Source organism: Dermochelys coriacea, chromosome 27 (genome assembly GCF_009764565.3).
Source record: "Dermochelys coriacea isolate rDerCor1 chromosome 27, rDerCor1.pri.v4, whole genome shotgun sequence".
NCBI classification, from domain to species: Eukaryota; Metazoa; Chordata; order Testudines; family Dermochelyidae; genus Dermochelys; species Dermochelys coriacea.
In genome coordinates this window covers 7,123,709-7,145,028 of record NC_050094.1, presented here as the reverse complement: position 1 = coordinate 7,145,028, position 21,320 = coordinate 7,123,709, and the positions used below count along the sequence as shown (strand labels likewise).

General features: G+C 40.6%; 1 protein-coding gene across 8 annotated transcripts in view; it reads right to left on the bottom strand.

Moving 5' to 3' along the window:
- The window catches only part of TANC2 (tetratricopeptide repeat, ankyrin repeat and coiled-coil containing 2), a 702,178-nt gene that overhangs the window by 32,005 nt on the left and 648,853 nt on the right, over window positions 1–21,320 (bottom strand). For all 8 annotated transcript variants that reach the window (XM_043503351.1, XM_043503352.1, XM_038385380.2 and 5 more), the window contains 4 exons: window positions 17,153–17,261; window positions 7,290–7,412; window positions 4,802–5,038; window positions 1,758–1,943 (listed from right to left, as the gene is read on the bottom strand). In XM_043503351.1, the coding sequence (XP_043359286.1) occupies window positions 1,758–1,943; window positions 4,802–5,038; window positions 7,290–7,412; window positions 17,153–17,261 (655 nt within the window). The remainder of the gene's footprint in view (window positions 1–1,757; window positions 1,944–4,801; window positions 5,039–7,289; window positions 7,413–17,152; window positions 17,262–21,320) is intronic.

Sequence of the window (21,320 nt, the reverse complement as noted above, 5' to 3'; positions counted from 1 at the left end):
ACAGATAATGTGAGTTTCCTAAGCTTAAAAAGTGAGTCAAGTGAGTGTAGAACAGAACTCCAGTCTCCTGACTGTCTTGAGTTTGAATCACTAGATTGGGCTGCCTTTAGAAAGAATTAGCTCCTTCCTAGCATGAATCAGGTTTCAGAGTAGCAGCCGTGTTAGTCTGTAAACACAAAAAGAACAGGAGTCCTTGTGGCACCTTAGAGACTAACAATTTATTTGAACATAAGCTTTCATGGGCTACAGCCCACTTCATCGTATTCATGCTCAAGTAAATTTGTTAGTCTCTAAGGTGCCACAAGAACTCCTGTTCGCCTAGCATGAATGACATTTAAGCAGATCGCTTAAAGGTACCAACATAATTTCCCTGGCCAGTGTAGACTGGGTTTCAAAGAAATGAATTAATCTCCTCCAAGAGTAAATTTTTGAAATTGGCTTAGTGCTTAGTAAGATAATATGAGAAAGCAAGAGATTAAGGAGAGAACAGAGTTTATAGATAGATAAAGGTACATTTTTCTTATCTAAGAAGGGACACCTCTACCAAGAGCTACACTAAAGGCAAGAGTGGGGCAATAGTGCCTGTTGTACTCAGCATAGCAACCTGACAGCAGAGAAGGGCAGGAAGCATCTCTCATGAACACAACGTGCAAGGGGCTATGAAAAGAAAGGGTTTCAGTTACAATTGCCATTTCTAAGCTGCCTGCCTGTGCTGACCATTACTGAAAAGCAATGGCATGTACAACGGGACCTGGGGAGCCTGAAGTCACAGACTAAACCAGTTTTCAATCAGCTTTAATACATGCTTAACTGCTAGAAGAAAAATGATCATGCTTGCTATGTCAGCAAACTGTTTAATCAGTTGCAGTAACATTCCACCTTAACTTTACTATAATTATAAATTATATACATTTTAATTATGGAATGATTATTATATAATTACTAATTATAACACTACTTCCCCTGGCTTTCCACCTCCCATGGCTGTCAGCGTTTCAGAACATGGACTACACATCTTTATTTATCTGTGAAGTGCCATGTCCATTTACAGCGCTGCATACACAGTAAATAATTCTGAAACCACTTTTTAAAAAAATGACAAATATCTCAGTAAAATTCTGGGGAAGTTTCCCATTAAAATAATCCTGTGTGCTGTTAGGAGTCATGTGACCAGGTTGCAGAGAAGCTCTGTTGCTTCAAAGGCACATCTGTTCCTAAGCAATTCAACTTGTGTTCACTTCGACAGTGTGATTTACGCAGCTCCCTTTGATTAACTCTTCTGATCTGATCATGTTACTTATGTTTTCATGGATTGAAGTTTCATGATTAATGAAATTAATGAGAGGGGTTTTATTTAAACAGAAACAATTTTTTAGCCAAATATTACTTCCCAACAGGAAAATAAACAGTATTTTACATATCATCATCTCTGTGCATATAACCAACAACTGCCTGATCTCAGAGTCCCCTACCCTCACTGGGGAAGTGGGGTAAGCAGTACATGGTTTTACCTTTGCCTACTTAAAGGTATATTCAAATAAATTAGGGGCTTTTTACTCTCCCTCTGGATGGAAGCCTGCATAGATTTTGCCCAGGCCACCAAGGTTGCCAAGAAATCAGTGGATCCTACTGACTTGGGAGGAAGTTACTGACTACACCTCCTAGACCCTCTGTGCTCAGCCTTGTGACCAGGGAACACAGCTAACCTATTATTTCTGTATCCCACAGAGATCCCGAACAGCGTAGTTACGTCTTACCTCAGTGTAGCCCATGCTGGCTGCTGCAATCAGTGCCTGTTGTATGGCATGGCTCTTCTTAAATACCCCCTGCTGTTGCCCAGCCATTGTCCAGTCACACTGAATCAAGAACTTCACTACCTCCAGGTGACCTCTGAGAGCCGCATGAACCAGGGCACACTGACCGTTTTTGTCCAAGTGATCCACCTTTCAGAGGACCAGAAAGACAAAATAAAATTAAACCAAACTCATGTTTGAAAAACCATGGCTTTCGCAGCGTCTCCAGCCCTGGTTTTGTAATAATACCACGTGTGCAGGATGCACATTCTCTGCATTCTTCTAGTTAACCATCCCATCCATAACCAGTCAAAGTTCACTCCTAAAGAATCGCTGCCCTGAGGACAGACATCCTCTTGGCCACAGCTGTTTTCTTTGGGTAGGTCACCACTTTACAGCTTCGGTTTTCGTCACACTAAAAGCATACTGGCTTCATTCCCGCAAAAGCACGTTTCCGCTGTGTTCTCAAGTACGCCAACTGTAGTTCCTGTCGCACTGAAATTCTACCCATTGACTTTCTCTGCCTCAGGATACAAAAAGCCACCGAGTCAAAAGAGAATGTTCTAAACCCACCATTTCACAATTCTTCAAAATGAGCAAAAATAACTCCTAATGAGTCCAGTGTTAGAATGATTAGTCAGCTTGTTTTAGTCAGCTGCACCTTAGTCAGCCTCACTAGAAGGGGGCAGCAGAGAAACATTAATTAAAACAGAAATTTAAGGTGGTGATGATATAATCTGATATCCTACTAGGAACCTGAGGACTGCTTTCTATGTGTTTGTCTACAATGTGACCTTTGGCTTCTAGGTCCTACCATAATACAAATAGTATTAGTATCACAGCAAAACATTTCAACTAGAGTCTTTCTACTCATTAACCACTTCACTGCTGAACAACATATCAGTTTGTTCAAGAAATGCACATGACCATTGTTGTTTAATTTATCCATGATACAACCCAACATCTTTGAACCAAAAATAGCTGCTACCAGAACACTGTGTATATTCTCACAGTACTGAAGGGTGATACTCATGAAAGCTAGCTTCTTTTTTTCCACTTGGGATGGGGATTTTTAAAATCACATTCCGTGCCCTGGATTTCCCTCCCATTTCCCCTGACTGAGGATATAATGGAACTCCATTGGAAGCTTATTAAAACAGCTTCTTATCAGTCAGTGTTAGGGAGCCACCCAGCTTATCTTTTTTTAAAGTCTATTTTTTCCTTTACATTGTCCTGACAACTCAGCAAAACCTGACATCCTGACATTCGTATTAAAACCACACAAGCCTTTAGTTTGCTTTCAGAACTGAGGCAAAACATTTACAGAAACCACAAATTGTTTCCAGGAGGCTGCCATTCCAGTTATGGGCAAAAATTTTCTGTTCAACAAAATGTTTGAAACCTGACTCATTACACACTATTAACCGCTGAAATGCTCACCACAAAGCTAAACAAAGGGTATTCTTACTGGACAAGTTTGGCAGAAGTGTTCAAGGAATATTTCCAACCGGTGTGTTGTAGTGGTTCTCAAACTTTTGCATTGCTGACCCATTTCACACAGCAAGCCTCTGAGTGTGACCCCTCCCTTATAAATTAAAAACACATTTTTTATATTAAACACTATTATAAATGCTGGAGTAGAAGTGGGGTTTGGGGGTGGAGGCTGATGGCTTGCGACCCCCCACATAATAACCTTGTGACCCCTGAGGGGTCACGACCCCCAGTTTGAGAACCCCTGGTGTATTGGATGTTGCAAAACAATGTTGCTATTTAACACTGTGGAGGGTCAAGGACTTGTAGAGAAATGACTTCAGGAAGCCATTAGCAAGGCAGGATTCCTCAGTTCCAGTATCAGGCCTGCATTCCCGAATGCTAATTACAGACCCTGCAGAACTGCTATGCCTTTTGTGCCAATGACATGTTTCAAAGTAGCACATTCTCATAGAAAAGCAACCTAGCCAGCATTGTGGCTTCACCTGTGAGCAACTACAAACAGGATTCTAATCTTTTCTATCACAAGAACAAAAACTGCAATAAAAAAACCCCTCACTCACACAAGGAACAATGGAAAATGTGAGACCTGCCAATTAGGGCACACACAGTGCTATTTTTAATACAATGCTTGGATACCATGGGAATAGGTGCCTTAGATAAAAAGAGATGGGCTAGAGAGAGATTAAGGCAAGGTCCCAAATCTCATTGAATTCAATGGAATCTGGGCACCTAACTCTCTTGCACTCTTGAAAATCTCAGCCTAAGTAGACAGGCAAGGTAGACATTAGACAGCTAGTAACTGCGTGTGTTGGCAGGGGCGGAATCTTCATAGGCGCAAATGGGAGTTAGGTGCCTTCCTCCCATTGACTTCCAATGGAGTTGAATACCTGACTGCTTTCTTGTGCCTTTGAAATGCTCCCTCTAGACAAAAACACAAGAGGGCAGAGTTGGCATCTCTTCAGATATATTTTAATTGCTGATGCTGCACTTAGGGCATATAAGAACACAGGCTTTGCCATACCAGATCAGTTCACTGAAGCTACCCATGTTCAGGCAGTAACCAGTCCCTCCTGAAGAAGGAGAATCCTCACCATGACATAACTAATGCCCAATACTATGTGTGGTCCAGCAAACTCACACGAGATGTCCAGCCCCTTGCAGGATTAAGCATTTAATAATGAAGGGTAACTGTGGCTTTGTAAGTAAGAGGGTAGAATGCTGAAGCTTCTGAAGATGCCAGCACTTGGTAACTGTAGGAATTTGGTTTAGACTGTATAGAAAATGTTCCAAGAGAGTAGACAGTCTGTTTATATCATTTAGCCTATCTTCATGTGCAAAACCCAGAGGAAAGGGTGTTGTTAAGAAACATTACATGGCAAAGGAAAAAGCTAAGAGTGGCTCAATTTCTTTTCCGAGGTTTGATATGTACTTCACATGCTACCTGCTTTCTCCTTCATGTAAATATGGAATTCCTGGGAAGTCAGAGTGTCATCAGATAAATACAGTCTCATTACCTGGGCCCGTTTCTTGCACAGTAGCATAACAATGCTCAGATATCCAGCCGCAGCAGCATATCCAAGAGGCGTCAGGCCACTTTCAGAAGAGGCATCTACGTTGGCCCCAAACTCCAATAACAAAGCCACCATCTCTGTGTAACCAAGGTGAGACTGGACACATAAAATTGGGGCATTGTTCAGAACTTCGGTCCGGTAGTTAACATTTGCACCTCCCAAAATTAACAACCGACTGACCTGAAGGGCAAAAGAGAAACTCATCACCACAATGTTTCAACAAAAAGACAAGCCCAAAACATGGCTTTTTTTTAGGTAGAGGGAGCGCTGTCTAATCTTTAGCATTTTCAGACTGAACTTTGTTCTGTAATTTGCGTGGTGTTGGAGCAAACTGGCCTTAGACAGGGAGCCTCACATGGGGAAAGACAGTGGGGTGGTTTTGCAACTGCTTGATCATCCATCCAACAGGGGCCTTGTGATGCTTACTGGTCACCCAATTGCTGCTTCCCCTCCTGCTGCCTTCCTTGCTCTGGGTTGCAGAGCGAAAGAGACAGCTCATGAAGCTTACATGAAAGAGGGCCCCTGATAGGGAAGGGATAGAGAGGAGGACAAAGGGCCAACTCTCCTTATGAGGAGGCTCTCTTTGGCTGGCCCCACCCTCATGTGGGGAGAGATCTGCAAGCCCAGAAGGTTCTCTAAAGCTATGTCTGCACTTGATTTTTTTTCCACTCTAGCTAAAATATTTGTACATGCTAATCTGGACACTTCACAAATGTTTGCAGAGTGTCCATGCTAGCATGTAAAAATGTGTCAGCTAACTCAACTTAATTGGCAATTAACTCAAGTTAAAGAACTCTGTTTCTACCACAAGTGAACTTAGGATGCAATGGCTTCTTAGACCAATCCACCCTATCCAGCTCATGGGAATGCCATGTCTCATAGCCTGATAGCAATAGATACCAGGGTTCCACGCTAGCTTGGCCTGCTCAGATTTATAATCAGAGTTTTCCTTCTAAATAGATAGACTTGCCTGAAGAGGCTAAGTGAGCTCTGTCTTCCCGGGTCTTAAATCAAGAGTTTTCCTTCATCTAGATATACTTGGTTCATGGCAAGTGCAACCCTTTTGGGTTTCCCCAAGATGGGCTACCTCCCCCCACCACTTGGGGGACACAGCTCTACACTGTTTTATCCCAGCAAATACAAGCAAGGTAAGTCCAACCACTGACTAGATGGTGGGACATCATATGCAGGGACATGACCAGGCTGGGCTTAATGGAGGAACAAGCTATACACATGAATGAATGGCGACATTATATTGCTTTCCATAGCTGCAAAAACGCCCTGAGATGAAAAGAAGAAAAGAACTCTAGAACAGACAAACCCCCAAGGCACTGTCAGGTTTACAACACCCATGGGGCTTTCTGTATATTTGGGAGAGATCAGTGGCAATGAGGGATGGTCAGCAGGAACAGATATGACCCTGCTCTTTTATGCCATTGGGAGTGGCTGGATCATTACACAAATTGAATCTATTTCCCCATGTTATATATCCTCACACCTTCTTGTCAACTGTCTGAAATGGGCCATCTTGATTATCACTACAAAAGTTCCCCCTCTCTTCCTCCTCCTGGGGGGAGGGATAGCTCAGTGGTTTGAGCATTGGCCTGGGTTGTGAGTTCAATCCTTGAGGGGGCCATTTAGGGATCTGGGGCAAAAATTGGGGATTGGTCCTGCTTTGAGCAGGAGGTTGGACTAGATGACCTCCTGAGGTCCCTTCCAATCCTGATATTCTATGATAATAGCTCATCTTAATTAATTAGCCTCTTAGAGTCGGTATGGCAACTTCCACCTTTTCATGTTCTCTGTATGTATATATATCTTCTTACTATATGTTCCATTCTATGCATCTGATGAAGTAGGCTGCAGCCCATGAAAGCTTATGCTCAAATAAATTTGTTAGTCTCTAAGGTGCCACAAGAACTCCTGTTCTTTTTGCTCTTTTATAGGAATTAACAGAAAATCCCTGCTGAACGTAGAAGAGTTGGGGAGTCGCTACTCATTGGTATCAAATCTTAACTGGACACTTAAAGACCAAGGTCCTGGTTCAACAAGTTACTTACATACCTGTGTAACTAAGTTTCTGAGGGGTTTCAGAGTAGCAGCCGTGTTAGTCTGTATTCGCAAAAAGAAAAGGAGTACTTGTGGCACCTTAGAGACTAACAAATTCATTACAGCATAAGCTTTCACGAGCTGTAGCTCACGAAAGCTTATGCTCTAATAAATTTGTTAGTCTCTAAGGTGCCACAAGTACTCCTTTTCTTTTTAAGTTTCTGAGGAGTCCCATGGACTTCAGTGAGACTACTCACATGCTTAACATTACACACATGCTAAGGACCTTGCTGAACTGGAGCCTTGGAGAATCTTTTGTACTTGGACCACTGGAGGCTGAAAGCACTGAACCAGCTCATCAACAGTCTGTTCTGTACAGTACCTTTATGTTAGGGGTGTAGAGGTTTCGCAGAGATGCCAATGCCATTGAAAGACCTTCTGTGCTGTAGGAGATCCAAAGCCCTTGCAGGATAGATGAGGACACTCCTACTTTTTTACTCAGCCCCTAAAGAGAGAGATTGATCCAGTTAGTTCTAGTACCCAACGTATTTGCTTTATATTATGCAGAAGGAATTACTACATGTAATAGAAAATATTAATTAACAAAAGAATTTCACAGATCTCAGGCTGTAGAATTAGATTCCTGCTAACAATAAAAAGCCAGATAGCTGAGAATAACTTTAAGCATTTATAATAATCACATTCACTTAAAATTCAACCTTTATCAACAAAGTGCTGGCAATACAAAACCCTTATTTAAAAAAAAATACTAGATGCAGTGGGGCAGATCCTCCGTTGATGTAAAATGTCACAGTAATGAGCTGCTGGTGACACAGAAACGTGCAGTTGTGGCTTACTGTTAAAGGCTCATATTCCCTTCCCAGTGCATCTTTCTTTAATGGAGAATGAGAATGCTAACCAAAATACTCTTCCCTGCCAGTTAAGAATAGTCTCTACAGACTAAAGTTGCCACAGAAGCCATTTATCACGTTAGACCCCTGCTGTGAACTAATAACTTGTAGCCCCAAGAAAGAATCCCCAAGTTAGTACCAAGAAAAGGAGTACGTGTGGCACCTTAGAGACTAACAAATTTAGTACTAACAAGTTAGTACCAACGTAGTACCTTTAAACCAGCCATGTCACTCTGAGGTTACAGGGGTCCATTGAGCTCTCTTTCAGAGAATCCCATTACACTGGGTAACGTGGCATTCTTTTTTTGTTTATTTATAAAGTACCTAATACCGTGGCAGAAACTGATTCACAAAATATTCTTATTATTCACAGAGCTTACTCCACTTGTACTACATACTCCATCATAGCAAGATAAATTAAGGAAGTTTTACCAAAAGAGAGTAGACATTTTCATATCTAATATTAGATTATCTCCAAATATCTTCTTATTTGGTAAACATAGTTATTTTATGCTTACTAGATACCAAGTACTAAAGTCTTTTTGAACAGCACTAAATTATAGATCATGTAATAGTCAAGCGAACTTGCTTTCCTGCTATAAGAATGATAATTTCTTCATAACAAACAGATATTAATCAGTGGCCTGATGACAGGCAAAAGAAAAGGGGAGCCTATTTTTGGATCGGGTTTTAAAAGGATAGCTTTACTTCTATAGTGCTTTAACATTATTTCTACTGTCGTCTCCATGGAATTGTACAGATGTCTTTGGCTACTATTTTGACATGTAAGAGCTGATTTCCCACTGCCTTGAACCTTGTGCGGTCATTTACACTTGTGCAAAGTGGGTGCAACTGCTACCAGTTCAAGTTGGTAGTGTTTTACACCCATCTTGCAATAATGTAAACGACCATACTAGGCCTAGGATAATGAAATAATTACACATAAAGTCTCTATAGATTTTTACTGCCATTGTTTGATCATCATAATTTGTTGGTATTAAACAGCAATGACTGTTTTGCCATTGTAATCTGACGTGTTCCTCTATATACTTGCATTAGTAACCTTTTGTGTTAACCTCATGATACCACAGACCTGAACATTTTTTTATCTAGAGACCATTATAGCGCATGTCAGTCAAGTGGCTGGATTGTACTACCTACGTAACAAATAGTAACTACTGTGAATACTTAAAGGTATTTTTCAGTTAAATATACTTACCATTTAAAACCATTTTATTTTAGAAAAACAATAGAAGGTGTTTGTCCTCATGAAGAACTAACAGTTTTCTAAATTTATTATTTTCAAATCCTGCAGCTTTTAGCTAAACATTTATCAAATAAAGACCATATGAACGGCCATACTGGTTCATCAATGGTTCATCTAGCCCAGTATCCTGTCTTCAAAAAATGGCCAGGGCTAGATGTTTCTGCAGTTGGAGATTTAGGGACACCTGGAGCATGGGATTGCATCCCTGACTATCTTGGCTAATAGCCATTGACGGACCTATCTTCTATGAATTTATCTTATTCTTTTTTTAACCCAGTGATATGTTTGGCCATCACAACATCCCATGGCAGCAAGCTCCACAGGCTGACTATGCATTGTGTGAAGAAGTACTTCCTTACATTTGTTCTAAACCCTTTTGCCTATTAATCTCAGTGGGTGACCCCTAGGTCTTGTGTTATGTGAAGGGGTAACTAATTCACTTTCTCCACACCCTTCATGACTGTATAGACCTCTGTCATATTCCCCCCTTAGTCATCTCTTTTCCAAGATGAACTGTCCCAGTCTTTTTACTCTCCCCTTGTAAGGAAGTTGTTCCAGACCCCTAATCATTTTAACTACCCTTCTCTGCACCTTTTCCAATTCTAACATATCTTTCTTGAGATGTTATTCAAGTGTGTATTCAAGGTGTGGGCGTACCGTGGATTTTTATAGTGGCATTATGATATTTTCTGTTTTATTAACTATCTCTCTCCCAATGGCTCCTAGCATTCTGTTCGTTTTTTTGACTGCCACTGCACATTGAGCAGATATTTTCAGAGAACTATCCACAATGACTCCAAGATCTCTTTCTTGAGTGGTAACTGCTAATTTTGACCCTACCCTTTGCATGTATAGTTAAGATTATTTTTTCCAGTGCGTGTTATTTTGCATTATCAAGAGTGAATTTCATCTGCCATTTTGTCACCTTATTACTCACTTTTGTGAGATCTCTTTGTAACTCTTCAGTCAGTTTTGTATTTAACTATTTTAGTAATTTTGTATCATCTGTAAATTTTGCAGCCTGTTTATCCCCTCTTCCAGATTATTTATGAACATGTTGAACAGCATAGGTCCCAGCAGAGATCTTTAGGAGACCCTATTTACCTCTCTCCATTGTGAAAACTGACCATTTATTCTTACCCTGTTTCCTGTTTTCTAACCAGTTATGGATCATGAGATGACCTTTCCTCTTATCCCATGACTGCTTACTTTTCTTCAGAACTCTTTAGTGAATACCATCTGGCCCTGGTGACTTATTACTGTTTAACTGGTCAGTTTGTCTCCAAACCTCCTTTACTGACACCTCAATCTGGAACAGTTCCTCAGACTTCTAACCTAAAAGAATGGCTTGGATGTGGGGATCTCACCCATGTCCTCTGCAGTGAAGACTGAAGCAAAGAATTCATTTAGCTTCTCTGCAATGGCCTTGTCTTCGAGTGCTCCTTTAGCACTTCGATTGTGCAGTGGCACTTATAATTGTTTGACAGACTTCCTGCTTTCACATGTACTTAATTTTTTTCTTTTGCTGTTAGTTTTCTGTTCTTGGCTAGCTGCTCTTCAAATTCTTACTTGGCCTTATTATAGTTTTATAGTTGACTTGCCAGAGTTTATGCTCCCTTCTATCACAATCAGTAAGATCAGGACTTCCGATTTTTAAAGGATGCCTTTTTGTTTCTAAACGTCTCGTTTACTCTGCTGGTTAGCCGTGGTAGCATTTAATAGAATCATAGAAGATCAGGGTTGGAAGAGACCTCGGGAGGTCATCTAGTCCAACCCCCTGCTCAAAGCTGGATCAATCCCAACTAAATCATCCCAGCCAGAGCTTTGTCAAGCCAGGCCTTAAAAACCTCTAAGGATGGAGATTCCACCACCTCCCTAGGTAACCTATTCCAGTGCTTCACCACCCTCCTAGTGAAATAGTGCTTCCTAATATCCAACCTAGACCTCCCCCACTGCAACTTGAGACCATTATTCCTTGTTCTGTCATCTGCCACCACGGAGAACATGGTGGCTCCATCCTCTTTGGAACCCCCCTTCAGGTAGTTGGAAGACTGCTATCAAATCCCTCCTCACTCTTCTTTTCTGCAGATTAAATAAGCCCAGTTCCCTCAGCCTCTCCTCATAAATCATGTGCCTCAGCCCCCTAATAATTTTTGTTGTCTTCTGCTAGACTCTCTTCAATTTGTCCACATCCCTTCTGTAGTGGGGGGCCCAAAACTGGATGCAATACTCCAGATGTGGCCTCACTAGTGCCGAATAGAGGGGAATAATCACTTCCCTCAATCTGCTGGCAATACTCCTACTAATGCAGCCCAATATGCCATTAGCCTTCCTGGCAAAAAGGGCATACTGTTGACTCATATCCAGCTTCTTGTCAACTGTAATCCTCAGTTTCTCAATTTCTGCAGAAGTGTCGCTTAGCCAGTCGGTCCCCAGCCTGTAGCAGTGCATGGCATTCTTCCATCCTAAGTACAGGACTCTGCACTTGTCCTTGTTGAACCTCATTAGATTTCTTTTGGCCCGATCCTCCAATTTGTCTCGGTCACTCTGGACCCTATCCCTACCCTCAGCATATCTACCTCTCCCCCGCAGCTTAGTGTCATCTGCGAACTTTCTGCAAGTGCAATCCATCCCATCATCCAGATCATTAATGAAGATTTTGAACAAAACTGGCCCCAGGACCAACCTCTGGGGCACCCTGCTTGAGTCTGGCTTCCAACTAGACATCGAGACGTTGATCAGTACCTGTTGAGCTTGAGGATTTAGCCAGCTTTCTATCCACATTATTGTCCATTCATCCAATCCATACTACTTTAACTTGCTGGCAAGAATACTGTGGGAGACCGTATCAAAAGCTTTGCTGAGGTCAAGGTATATCACGTCCACCGCTTTCCCCATATCCAGAGAGCCAATTATATCATCATAGAAGGCAATCAGGTTGGTCAGGCATGACTTGCCCTTGGTGAATCCATGCTGTCTGTTCCTGATCACTTTCCTCTCCTCCAAGTGCTTCAAAATAGATTCCTTGAGGACCTGCTCCATGATTTTTTCGGCCCTCTTACTATTTTTTTTATTTGGGGAATATATTTAATTTGAGAATCTATTATGTATTTTTAAATAGTCTCCATGCAGTTTGTAGGCATTTCACCCTTGTGACTGTTTTTTCTAATTTCCATTTAACTAGCTTCATCATTATTGTGTAGTTCCCCTTTTAAAGTTATATTCTACTGCGTTGAGTTTTTTTGGTGCTTCCCCCCCTCCCCATAAGGATGTTAAATTTAATTACAATATTGTCACTATTACCAAGCAGTTCGGCTACATTCACCTCCTGGACCAGATGCTGTAACTCCACTTACGACTAAATCAAGACTTGCCTCTCCCCTTGTGAGTTCCAGGACAAGGTGAGGTGACATGTATGAAGTCAATATAGGGATATTTGAAATCCCCCATTATTATTGGGTTTCTGTTTTTGTAGCCTCTCTAATCTCCCTGAGCATTTCACAACCACCATCCTGGTCAGGTGATTGGTAGTATATTCCTATTGCTATACTCTTATTATTCAAGCATGGAATTTCTATCCATAGAGATTCTATGGTACAGTTTGATTCATTTAAGATTTTTACTTTATTTGACTCTATGCGTGTAGAGGAAAAGTTTGTGTGTACTTGGGGGTAGGAAGCAAAGACCTTGGGAATTCTGGCAATTATTACTCCCTGCTTTTTATATCACACACTATAAAACAATGACATAGCAACATTTATTTCAGTTACTTAGGTGAGCATTGTATAATTTGGATAAATTAGAAGCAGCAATTTAAAAGAAATACTAAACATGATTAGTGTATTATTACATTAATAAATAAGCTTCTATAATCTCTATCAGGTGTGACATGAGAAGGCATATCTGCACCTTTCAAAATAGCCATCTGAAGATAAAATATTGTAGCAAACGGTTAGCAAACTGTACTGAAACAAATAGACTTGGATTATGCAGGACACTCTGATCAACAGAAGAGGGCACTTGTTTTCTAGGAAATAAACACATTCAATACAAAAAGAGTTCAGCAGCAGAAACCATTTCTCCTCAATTCATAGCTAGTGTCTGATTCTTCCCTTTTCTTTTCAAGTCCTGAATTATAAAGTCAGGCTCTATCTGTCAGCAACAATGAATCCGACTTTAATACAAGATTAAACTTCTGAAATAAGAGGAATGGGTTTAATCTCGTTAATATGTTCATACACAGGAACAGGAGACTAGTAAAGACTGACTTTGTGCAGGTTTCCCCTAAAGCAATGCCAATGAACTGAAATTCGGGTGTATGGACCTCAGCGCTATTTCAGTTCTAAATTCTTCCAAAGCAGTTCTGCCAATGTACCTGAGTCCTCACCTACTATATAACCCTAGCTGTTTCAGAACAGGATCCTCCCAGTACTTTGTCAAAGCATCTCAGTCCTAACCTCTTACATCTCCAGGGTATTTAAAAACCTTTGTCTACATCATACTAGATTGTATCGCGATTTTGTGATGCAGAAAAATATCCACCAGGGACTAGATGTACACCAAATTAATTTTTGTTTGTGACCTATGAAAAGATTAGAACTGAAATACAGTAGTGAAGGGCCTCTGCTTTAAGACAATTTGCCAGCTAAACTCAATGTAATGATCTTTTGCAATCCTGTTTCAAGGAATATTAGACAACTTTTCATTCCATTAGCCTGTTTTCATTGCATGTAATTTTAATCAGTCTCTTAATCGAGGGACAAGGGAAGTTCATTTCTGGATTACTAACATTTTAGGCAGGACAGTTATGACTGAAATGAAGGACTTCTCATTGCTTGATGTTTAAAACAATGTTACCTTGAAGTTTAGATTTGCTGGTGTAATTTTTGTAAGTTTCCCTTGATGCCCTTTCATTGCATGCCATTGTTTCCAAGCTGGTTCCCATCTGTTAAGATCCCTTCTTAATCTTTTAAATCAGTTACTGAAGACATTTATACTTTGTTATTTTAAAAAAAACAACATGAGGGTATTTAAGCTCATAAAAGTGAGGGGGCTAAAAGACACTTGCTTGAGCCACAGTGCAAACAGGCAATGTGCAAGTTTCCCTACACAGATCTGTCAAAACATCTCTTTGTGATTGTTATTCAGTGATTTTGGATATCACTGATTTATCACACATTGAAATTCTACACCTGGGTCAGTCCTGAACAGAGACTCAAATGATACGATCCTTTTGGGATGTGACAGGACAAACACATGTATTAGGACAAATACGGTTTTTAAATTTTATTTTATTAGCCAGAATAACATCTGTGTATAACCCACACCTCCACCTAGTCCAACTAAATGTTTTGCACATGGGTGGTGTGCAATGGAGGCTAAGCCTCCCCAAACCTCATGCCACCGGGGAGGAGGGGGAGGGGAGATGGGAGAGTGGCAGATTACCACAAGAGCCCATGGGCCCCCGGCCAATTTGGGACCCCCCAGAAAAACCTCCCCCAGCCATGTGCCCAGGTCTGCTTTTCTGGTCTCGAGGCCACAGTGGGAAAGTGTTGGGGAAGGGAGTGAGCAGGGGATGGGTTATTGGGGGAAGAGGCAGAGTGGGGGCGGGGCTGTGGGGAAGGGGTAGAATGGGGTGCGGCCGGGGGTGGAACAGGGGATGGGCTCCAGGCTCAGGCAAGGGACAAGAGTTCCGTTGTGGTCAGGCCGAGCTCTCAGCCCCCCATCCCGTCCTGGCTGGGGCCATGGGGGAGGCTGAGAGAAGTGAGCGGGGGTGTGGACTCAACCAGAAGAGGCCGGGCTTCAGCTGGAAGAGGTGAGGCAGGGGCTAGCCTCCCCAAGAGGAAGCTTCACCTACCACCCATGGTTTAGCATCTGATTCTCCTTTCACAGCAGTGTAAAAGGTAACTCCAATGGGGTTATGCTGGTGTAAAACTAGTGTAAATTTAGAATCAGGACCTTTGTGTTTAGATAAGGCTGCTCTTCCAACACAATACCACAGAAAAAAGTTAAGCTGACTTTATGACCTGACATGCATCTCACTTGGCAGAAGGCTCATATCATAGCTACAAGATAATAATTTTACTAGACGACCAGGCAGAATGAGACGCTGTGAAGGATAAATCCCTTCCTCATAAACAAAAAGTATCTGCAATAACAGGAATGGGAATACAGACACAAGATACTTATATTTCTCCTTGAAATGTTCCAGTTTGAAAGTGTCTCTTTCAAGAAACAGGGCTGCTATGGTTCAGTTTGGTACAAAATACAAGCAGATCCTCTTAAACAAACAACTACTGTAAATAAAGGAATTAAAAATAAATCTATTTAAGAAACACCAAAGGCCTAATCTTTACAGTGCTTTTGACATGTAAACCATCTAACCCAAACCCCTTTCAAAACTCTGTAGGACTTCTGTACAACCTGATGTTACACTTATCTGTCACCAAGGCAAATTATTCTCACTAAAATCATACAAAAAGGATTTTGCCAAGTAATTAGAAATAGAAAGCTATACAGACATCTTCCGTATGTTAACAGACACTTTCCAGGATGGTAAATATTTTTCAATTAAAGTTGGAGTCTCTTGCCAACTCATGCACTTAATGAAACGTCAGGTTTATTTAGATTTTGAAATACTGCCATTTTCTCCATTATAAAGTGTAAAATGATAAAGACTAGGATCCAAATTCTGCTTTGGCACTGATGTTAATAGGAACTGACCCCATTAATGTCAGGGCTGAATCTGAAGCTACTTATGTATGTTAAGATCTGAAAATTATATGCTGATTAAGATTCCTCACTTTACCTCAAATTTAGCCATCATCTCCCGAAATGCTACAGACCTGCCATTACACATGATTATTAATATAGCGGGTGCAATGAAATAAAGAGATCTAGCAGGATGTTCATAAGGCCTGTTGTTCTAAAAAATATTGGCAAAGTGGGTGCCTAAGTTTAAGCACCTGAATAAGTGCCCTGATTTTTGGAAGTGCTGAGTACCCACAGCTCCCATTAATTTTAAGAAATGATTTTTTTTTCTCTCTGTAGTAGTTACAGTGGCCTAATCAATTCATATGCTGATTGGTGAACATTCTTTGGGCCTGAAGACGTGACGCCAGTTGTGGGTCAAACTTGACTCTTAACTAGTGACCCCCTGGGTCATTCTTTGTGTGGAGGGTAAAAATGGACCATTAAGGAGTAGTAACCAGACATTATTTTTAATAAGCTCAGCTCTGCGGAAACATGCATTGTCTCAGCTTTGCCCCCACTGGTAGATCATAAACAAACTATACTTGACTCTTATACATTGAGATGTACAGATTAAGAACAAAGCATTTTAAAAAGGAGGGAACTCAACCTCATATTACACACAAGGAGACTGAGTCAGACAGAAGAAGAAATTTGACCAAAAGTAGTGGCAGAGGCAGGAATAAAATCCAGGTCTCTTGACACCCTGTCTAGTGCCCTATCCACTTATGATTCTGTCACTTTTAACATTAAGAAAGTTTCAGAAGAGCTGTGGGGGTACGAAATGAAAACCTGGGTAATAAGGAAGGCATTGCATACTGTGACCAGAATTCCAACCTTTGTCTCTGGCAACATTTTAAGTCCAGTCAAATTTGTAATGCCATTTATTCGTAAGTCGGATGCAGAAGTACTTGGCAAGGAGCATTTTAAGCAGTGTGCGCTAATTTATTGAGACAAGACATGTTGTCAGATTTTAATCCTCCCCTCCCCCTTAGAATCAAAGCAGATTTCCCCAAATTTCTGGCCCTTTAGAATTTCTCATGTCCTCACCAGTTCTCAAAAGCTAAACTTTCTTCATGTGTTTTGGAAGCCTGAAGTAATAACACTTCTTACAGCCACACTGCAACAAGAACAGACCTTATATAGTGGGTACTGCAGTGTGGCTGTAGCCATGTTGGTCTCAGGTAAGCTTGACTCTCTCACCAATAGAAGTTGGGCCAATAAAAGATACTACCTCACCCACCATGTCTCTCTAATAGACAGACTCTGTGCACCAGGGAAGAGGATGGTGTGAACCTTTCCTTGAATTCTTGTTACCTTAAAAATGTGTGCTTTGAGAATGTGATGTCCCAGCTCAATAGTCTGTTGTCGGTTTAACTTTCCCTCCTGACGAGAAAACCAAAAGGCAAGCAGTGTGTGGCCACTCCTAGGAACAAGAATTTTAAAAAGTTAGTATTCGAAGAATCGCATTTCATTTTTAAATCCCAGGGGTCTTCCTTGGGGTTGGTGTCATTCAGCATCACCGATCTTATGTGCTGCCTTACAAGGAAGACCTAGGCTATCAGTCTCACTCAAACAACTTCCCCAGAGAATGACTTCTCAGATCCACGTCTGTAGGGTGCAAGCTGAAGAACTTGCTCTTAATTGGTTGTAAACTCTGACCAAACAACTGCTGAAACAGAGCCTGGATGTTTGGTTGAGTCCCTCTAATGAGGATGTATCTCTGCATACTTCTCAATGGTACCTCACTATTTTAGACCCAATTGCTTTATGTTTTCTTACTTTAATTCCTTGATATAAGCAGTGTTGGGTCATGAAGTTGAGGCTAGAAAAACATTTCTGTTAAAGAAGAGAGGCATGGATCTCGTTTCAAGTTTCCTCCATAGACACAGCATCTAGTGTTCTCTCTCTCTCCTTTTGGGTCTCTGTCAACTCATTTTAAATTGTGGGGATGGTTAGAAAAGTGACCACATATAAATGGTATCTTCTCAGGGCTTGTCTACATGGAGAAATCAACCAGAACCGCTATTCGCACCCTACCTAAATTAACTTTCAAGTGTAGACTAGCCCTTATTCTTCAGATCTGCTGTGTGTGTTTTCTGAGTCATATTTGCTGGCTTTATGGACAAAGCAATATTTTACAACAGTACTTTTTACTCCTGTTAGCCTTGCAGAGCCAGCCCAGCTTTGGAGAATGAACTGGACTAATTCTGATTTGAATACCATGGCATAAACTAATCGCAGGACTTTTATTACTGCTGAGAGTGTATGATTTAAGAACTATGCTTGATTTACAGATTCTGGAGGAATTGCCAGTATTGGAAATTAGGAAATACGTAGTTTTACTTGTAATGTGAACAGGTATGAACTGTAATCAGTGAGATACAGCAATCACAGAACCCAGTGGTGCCATTTTAAAATCACTTTACAGAGAAAACCTGTGCTTTGAGGGAACACCATCAGCTTAACTTTTTAAAAATGAAACATTTTAATAAAATCCAGTTTCAGAAAGAAATTTTTATATAATCAGCCAGATGGTTCATTCTGTTATATCTCCCTAACACTGTTGTAATTCCACTCTGATGTAAAATAGTATTACAAGGGGTTTTAAACTTTCCTGTTGATATTTACAAAGATGGTTTCAGCAAGGGAAAAGCTAATTAACTGACAGGAAAGTGAAATTGGACTATGTATATTGAGTGCTGTCAAATGCATAAAGTAAACTGGAAAAAAAGAGAGGAAAATGTATTTCATTAACTTCTTTCAGTTCTACTGATCTTACGTGTAATTTGTAACCATAACACACACATTTTCAGCTGAAAATTTTGGTATTTCAAATTGACAATGACCCTTTAAAGATTAAGGACCTGATTCTCTTCTGCTTTGGGCCCTCTGTAGTTATTCAACACCAGTGAAAAGCAGGTATAAAACATAACCAGATCAGAAATTAGTTTAGAATTGTACATCCACTTTGCAGTGGTGAAAGTGGCAGCACAAGATGTAAAGCAGAGAAGGATCAGGCCCCAGAGAATGTTCCATACTTGGACTTGTATGGACTGGAAACAGTATCTCCTGGTAAAAGAATCTCTTGTTTTTGTTAGAAATGCTTCTTCTGACAGCAACACTCCTTTCTCCTTTTACATTTAAATATACTGTATTTTGAAAAGGAAAAAAACAAAATAACAGAGAGATTCATGTGAAGGAACACTTTGAGAAGCAGAGTTACAAAGAGCAGTGCCCGGATTAATGTATAAGCAGCCCAGATACAGTGACCTCCAATCTTTTTGAGTGCCAGCCTGGCAATCTTCTACATCGTTCACATATACCAGAAAAATAAATAAGCACTGTTAGAACTGCCTTCTTTGTTGTACTCCACAGTAAAAAACACATGTGAGAAGAGAGAGAATTGTATGCAACTTCCCCTTGACACTACAGACAAGGAACAAAGGCATGTGTATTGCATTATTTTGCTTTTCTGAGACCTTGGAAGCCTCAGGGACTTTTTTAACCAATTTCTTTTCTGGAACCAATGTAGCTGTACATTTAAAAAACAACAACCCTCCCCACCCCACAAAGCTAACATGATGTGACTTGTAGCTTTAATAGGGTTTTTAAGGACAGAGCATGCCACTATCCCATGAGTACCTTATCAAATGAAAAAACTAATATACCAGTGCTTAGAATGATCTAAATGCAGTTGAGTAATCTAGACTAGAGGATCAATGTTTCCACAATGCTAGGGCTTATCAGCATGTCTAAATCCAAAGAACGATAATCTTTAGCAACAGTACTTTCTAAAAGGGAAACCGTTTTGTTTTAAGCATAGCATGAAAGTGAAGGATTTGTAAACCAGGGCCAGGTGTTCAGCAAGCTTCTCATACGCAGCCCTGCCAATGAACCTTAACTCTGACAGGTAATACAGAGACTGATGATTATTTGCCAGATTGTAGGATGGTTTTAAAATATGGACACATGACCATTAGCAGAGGAGTGCAGGAACAATTTTTATGGTGGGAGGTTGAGAGCCATTGAACCAAACTGTAAAGTCTGTAAAGTATGATAGAAACCACTTCAAGCCAGAGGGTGTGGCAGCACACCTAGTTCCAGCACCAATGCATTAGCAGAATAGGATGAACAACAAAACACATCTTCAATGGTTTTCCTTAAAAGGCAGGACTTGAACCCTTTTCTTCATAGGTCAAAGGCCAGAGCATTAAACTTATACATAATTCTATTGTACCTCTCCCCAAAATGCAATAAACGTAAAGGTACAACATCAACTTAAATATCAGTCAGCCATCTGAAATTTTTGTACCTACTATTATTACAAGTAATACTTAAGATGAGTAGAACTGAAAAGGATTTCAGAGAAAATATATTTATTTCTGTTTATTCAGTTTATGTATTTTGTTTATTTGGCAGCATTTTGCGTATAGTCAGTTTCACTGCTGTCCATGTGCATGTGTGTAGTTTAATCAGAAACTTTCCTGTTTGTGTGAGTCTTTCACACAGCAGTGACGGACAGAAAATCATGTGCCAAATGGGAACATGACTGGAAAACCATGAAAAATGGCAGGGGCAGTTTGAAGTGGTTGTAGCACCTGAAGCCTCTTTAGGATTCTTTTTTTTTTTTTTGAAATTGACTAGATTTTCAGTCAGTGGTGTCCCTTTAAAGAAGATAATCTTGCAAATATAATGTTTACAATAGCAGCAGTTTTCTGAAATACACTGACCAAAACTGCAAAGGATGATCATTACGTGCGATTAGCCTCCAGAAGTGCCCATAAAGAGGAAAGAAAATGGATGAAAAGGAAACAGACACTGTGATCTACTGCTTGAGTTTTGTACGATGCAGCTGCAATTCAACACTACAGCAAACCTCATTACTACTCAAAAAGAAAAGGAGTACTTGTGGCACCTTAGAGACTAACAAATTTATTAGAGCATAAGCTTTCGTGAGCTACAGCTCACTTCATCGGATGCATTTGGTGGAAAAAACAGAGTAGAGATCTCTACTCTGTTTTTTCCACCAAATGCATCCGATGAAGTGAGCTGTAGCTCACGAAAGCTTATGCTCTAATAAATTTGTTAGTCTCTAAGGTGCCACAAGTACTCCTTTTCTTTTTGAGAATACAGACTAACACGGCTGCTACTCTGAAACCTCTCATTACTACTGTTAGTTTAATACACCAAGTACATCTTATGGCTAACTTGATTACACCGCTTATCTGTTGGGCAATGTCCCATACATTTACCTCAACCAAAAGGATGGTGGTTTGAGCCCACTCAGAGAACTCAGCTCCTGGCCTTCCTTGGGAGAGAAGGAAGTCTTAAGCACTGGACTGGAAATCAGGGGCTCTGAAGCTTTACTCTGGGCTCTGATACTGCCTCCATACATGGGCCTGTCAGCCTCAATTTTCTCATCTGTGAAACAAAGCTAATAACGCTCACACTTGCCTACTGCACAGAGGTGACTGAAGAATAG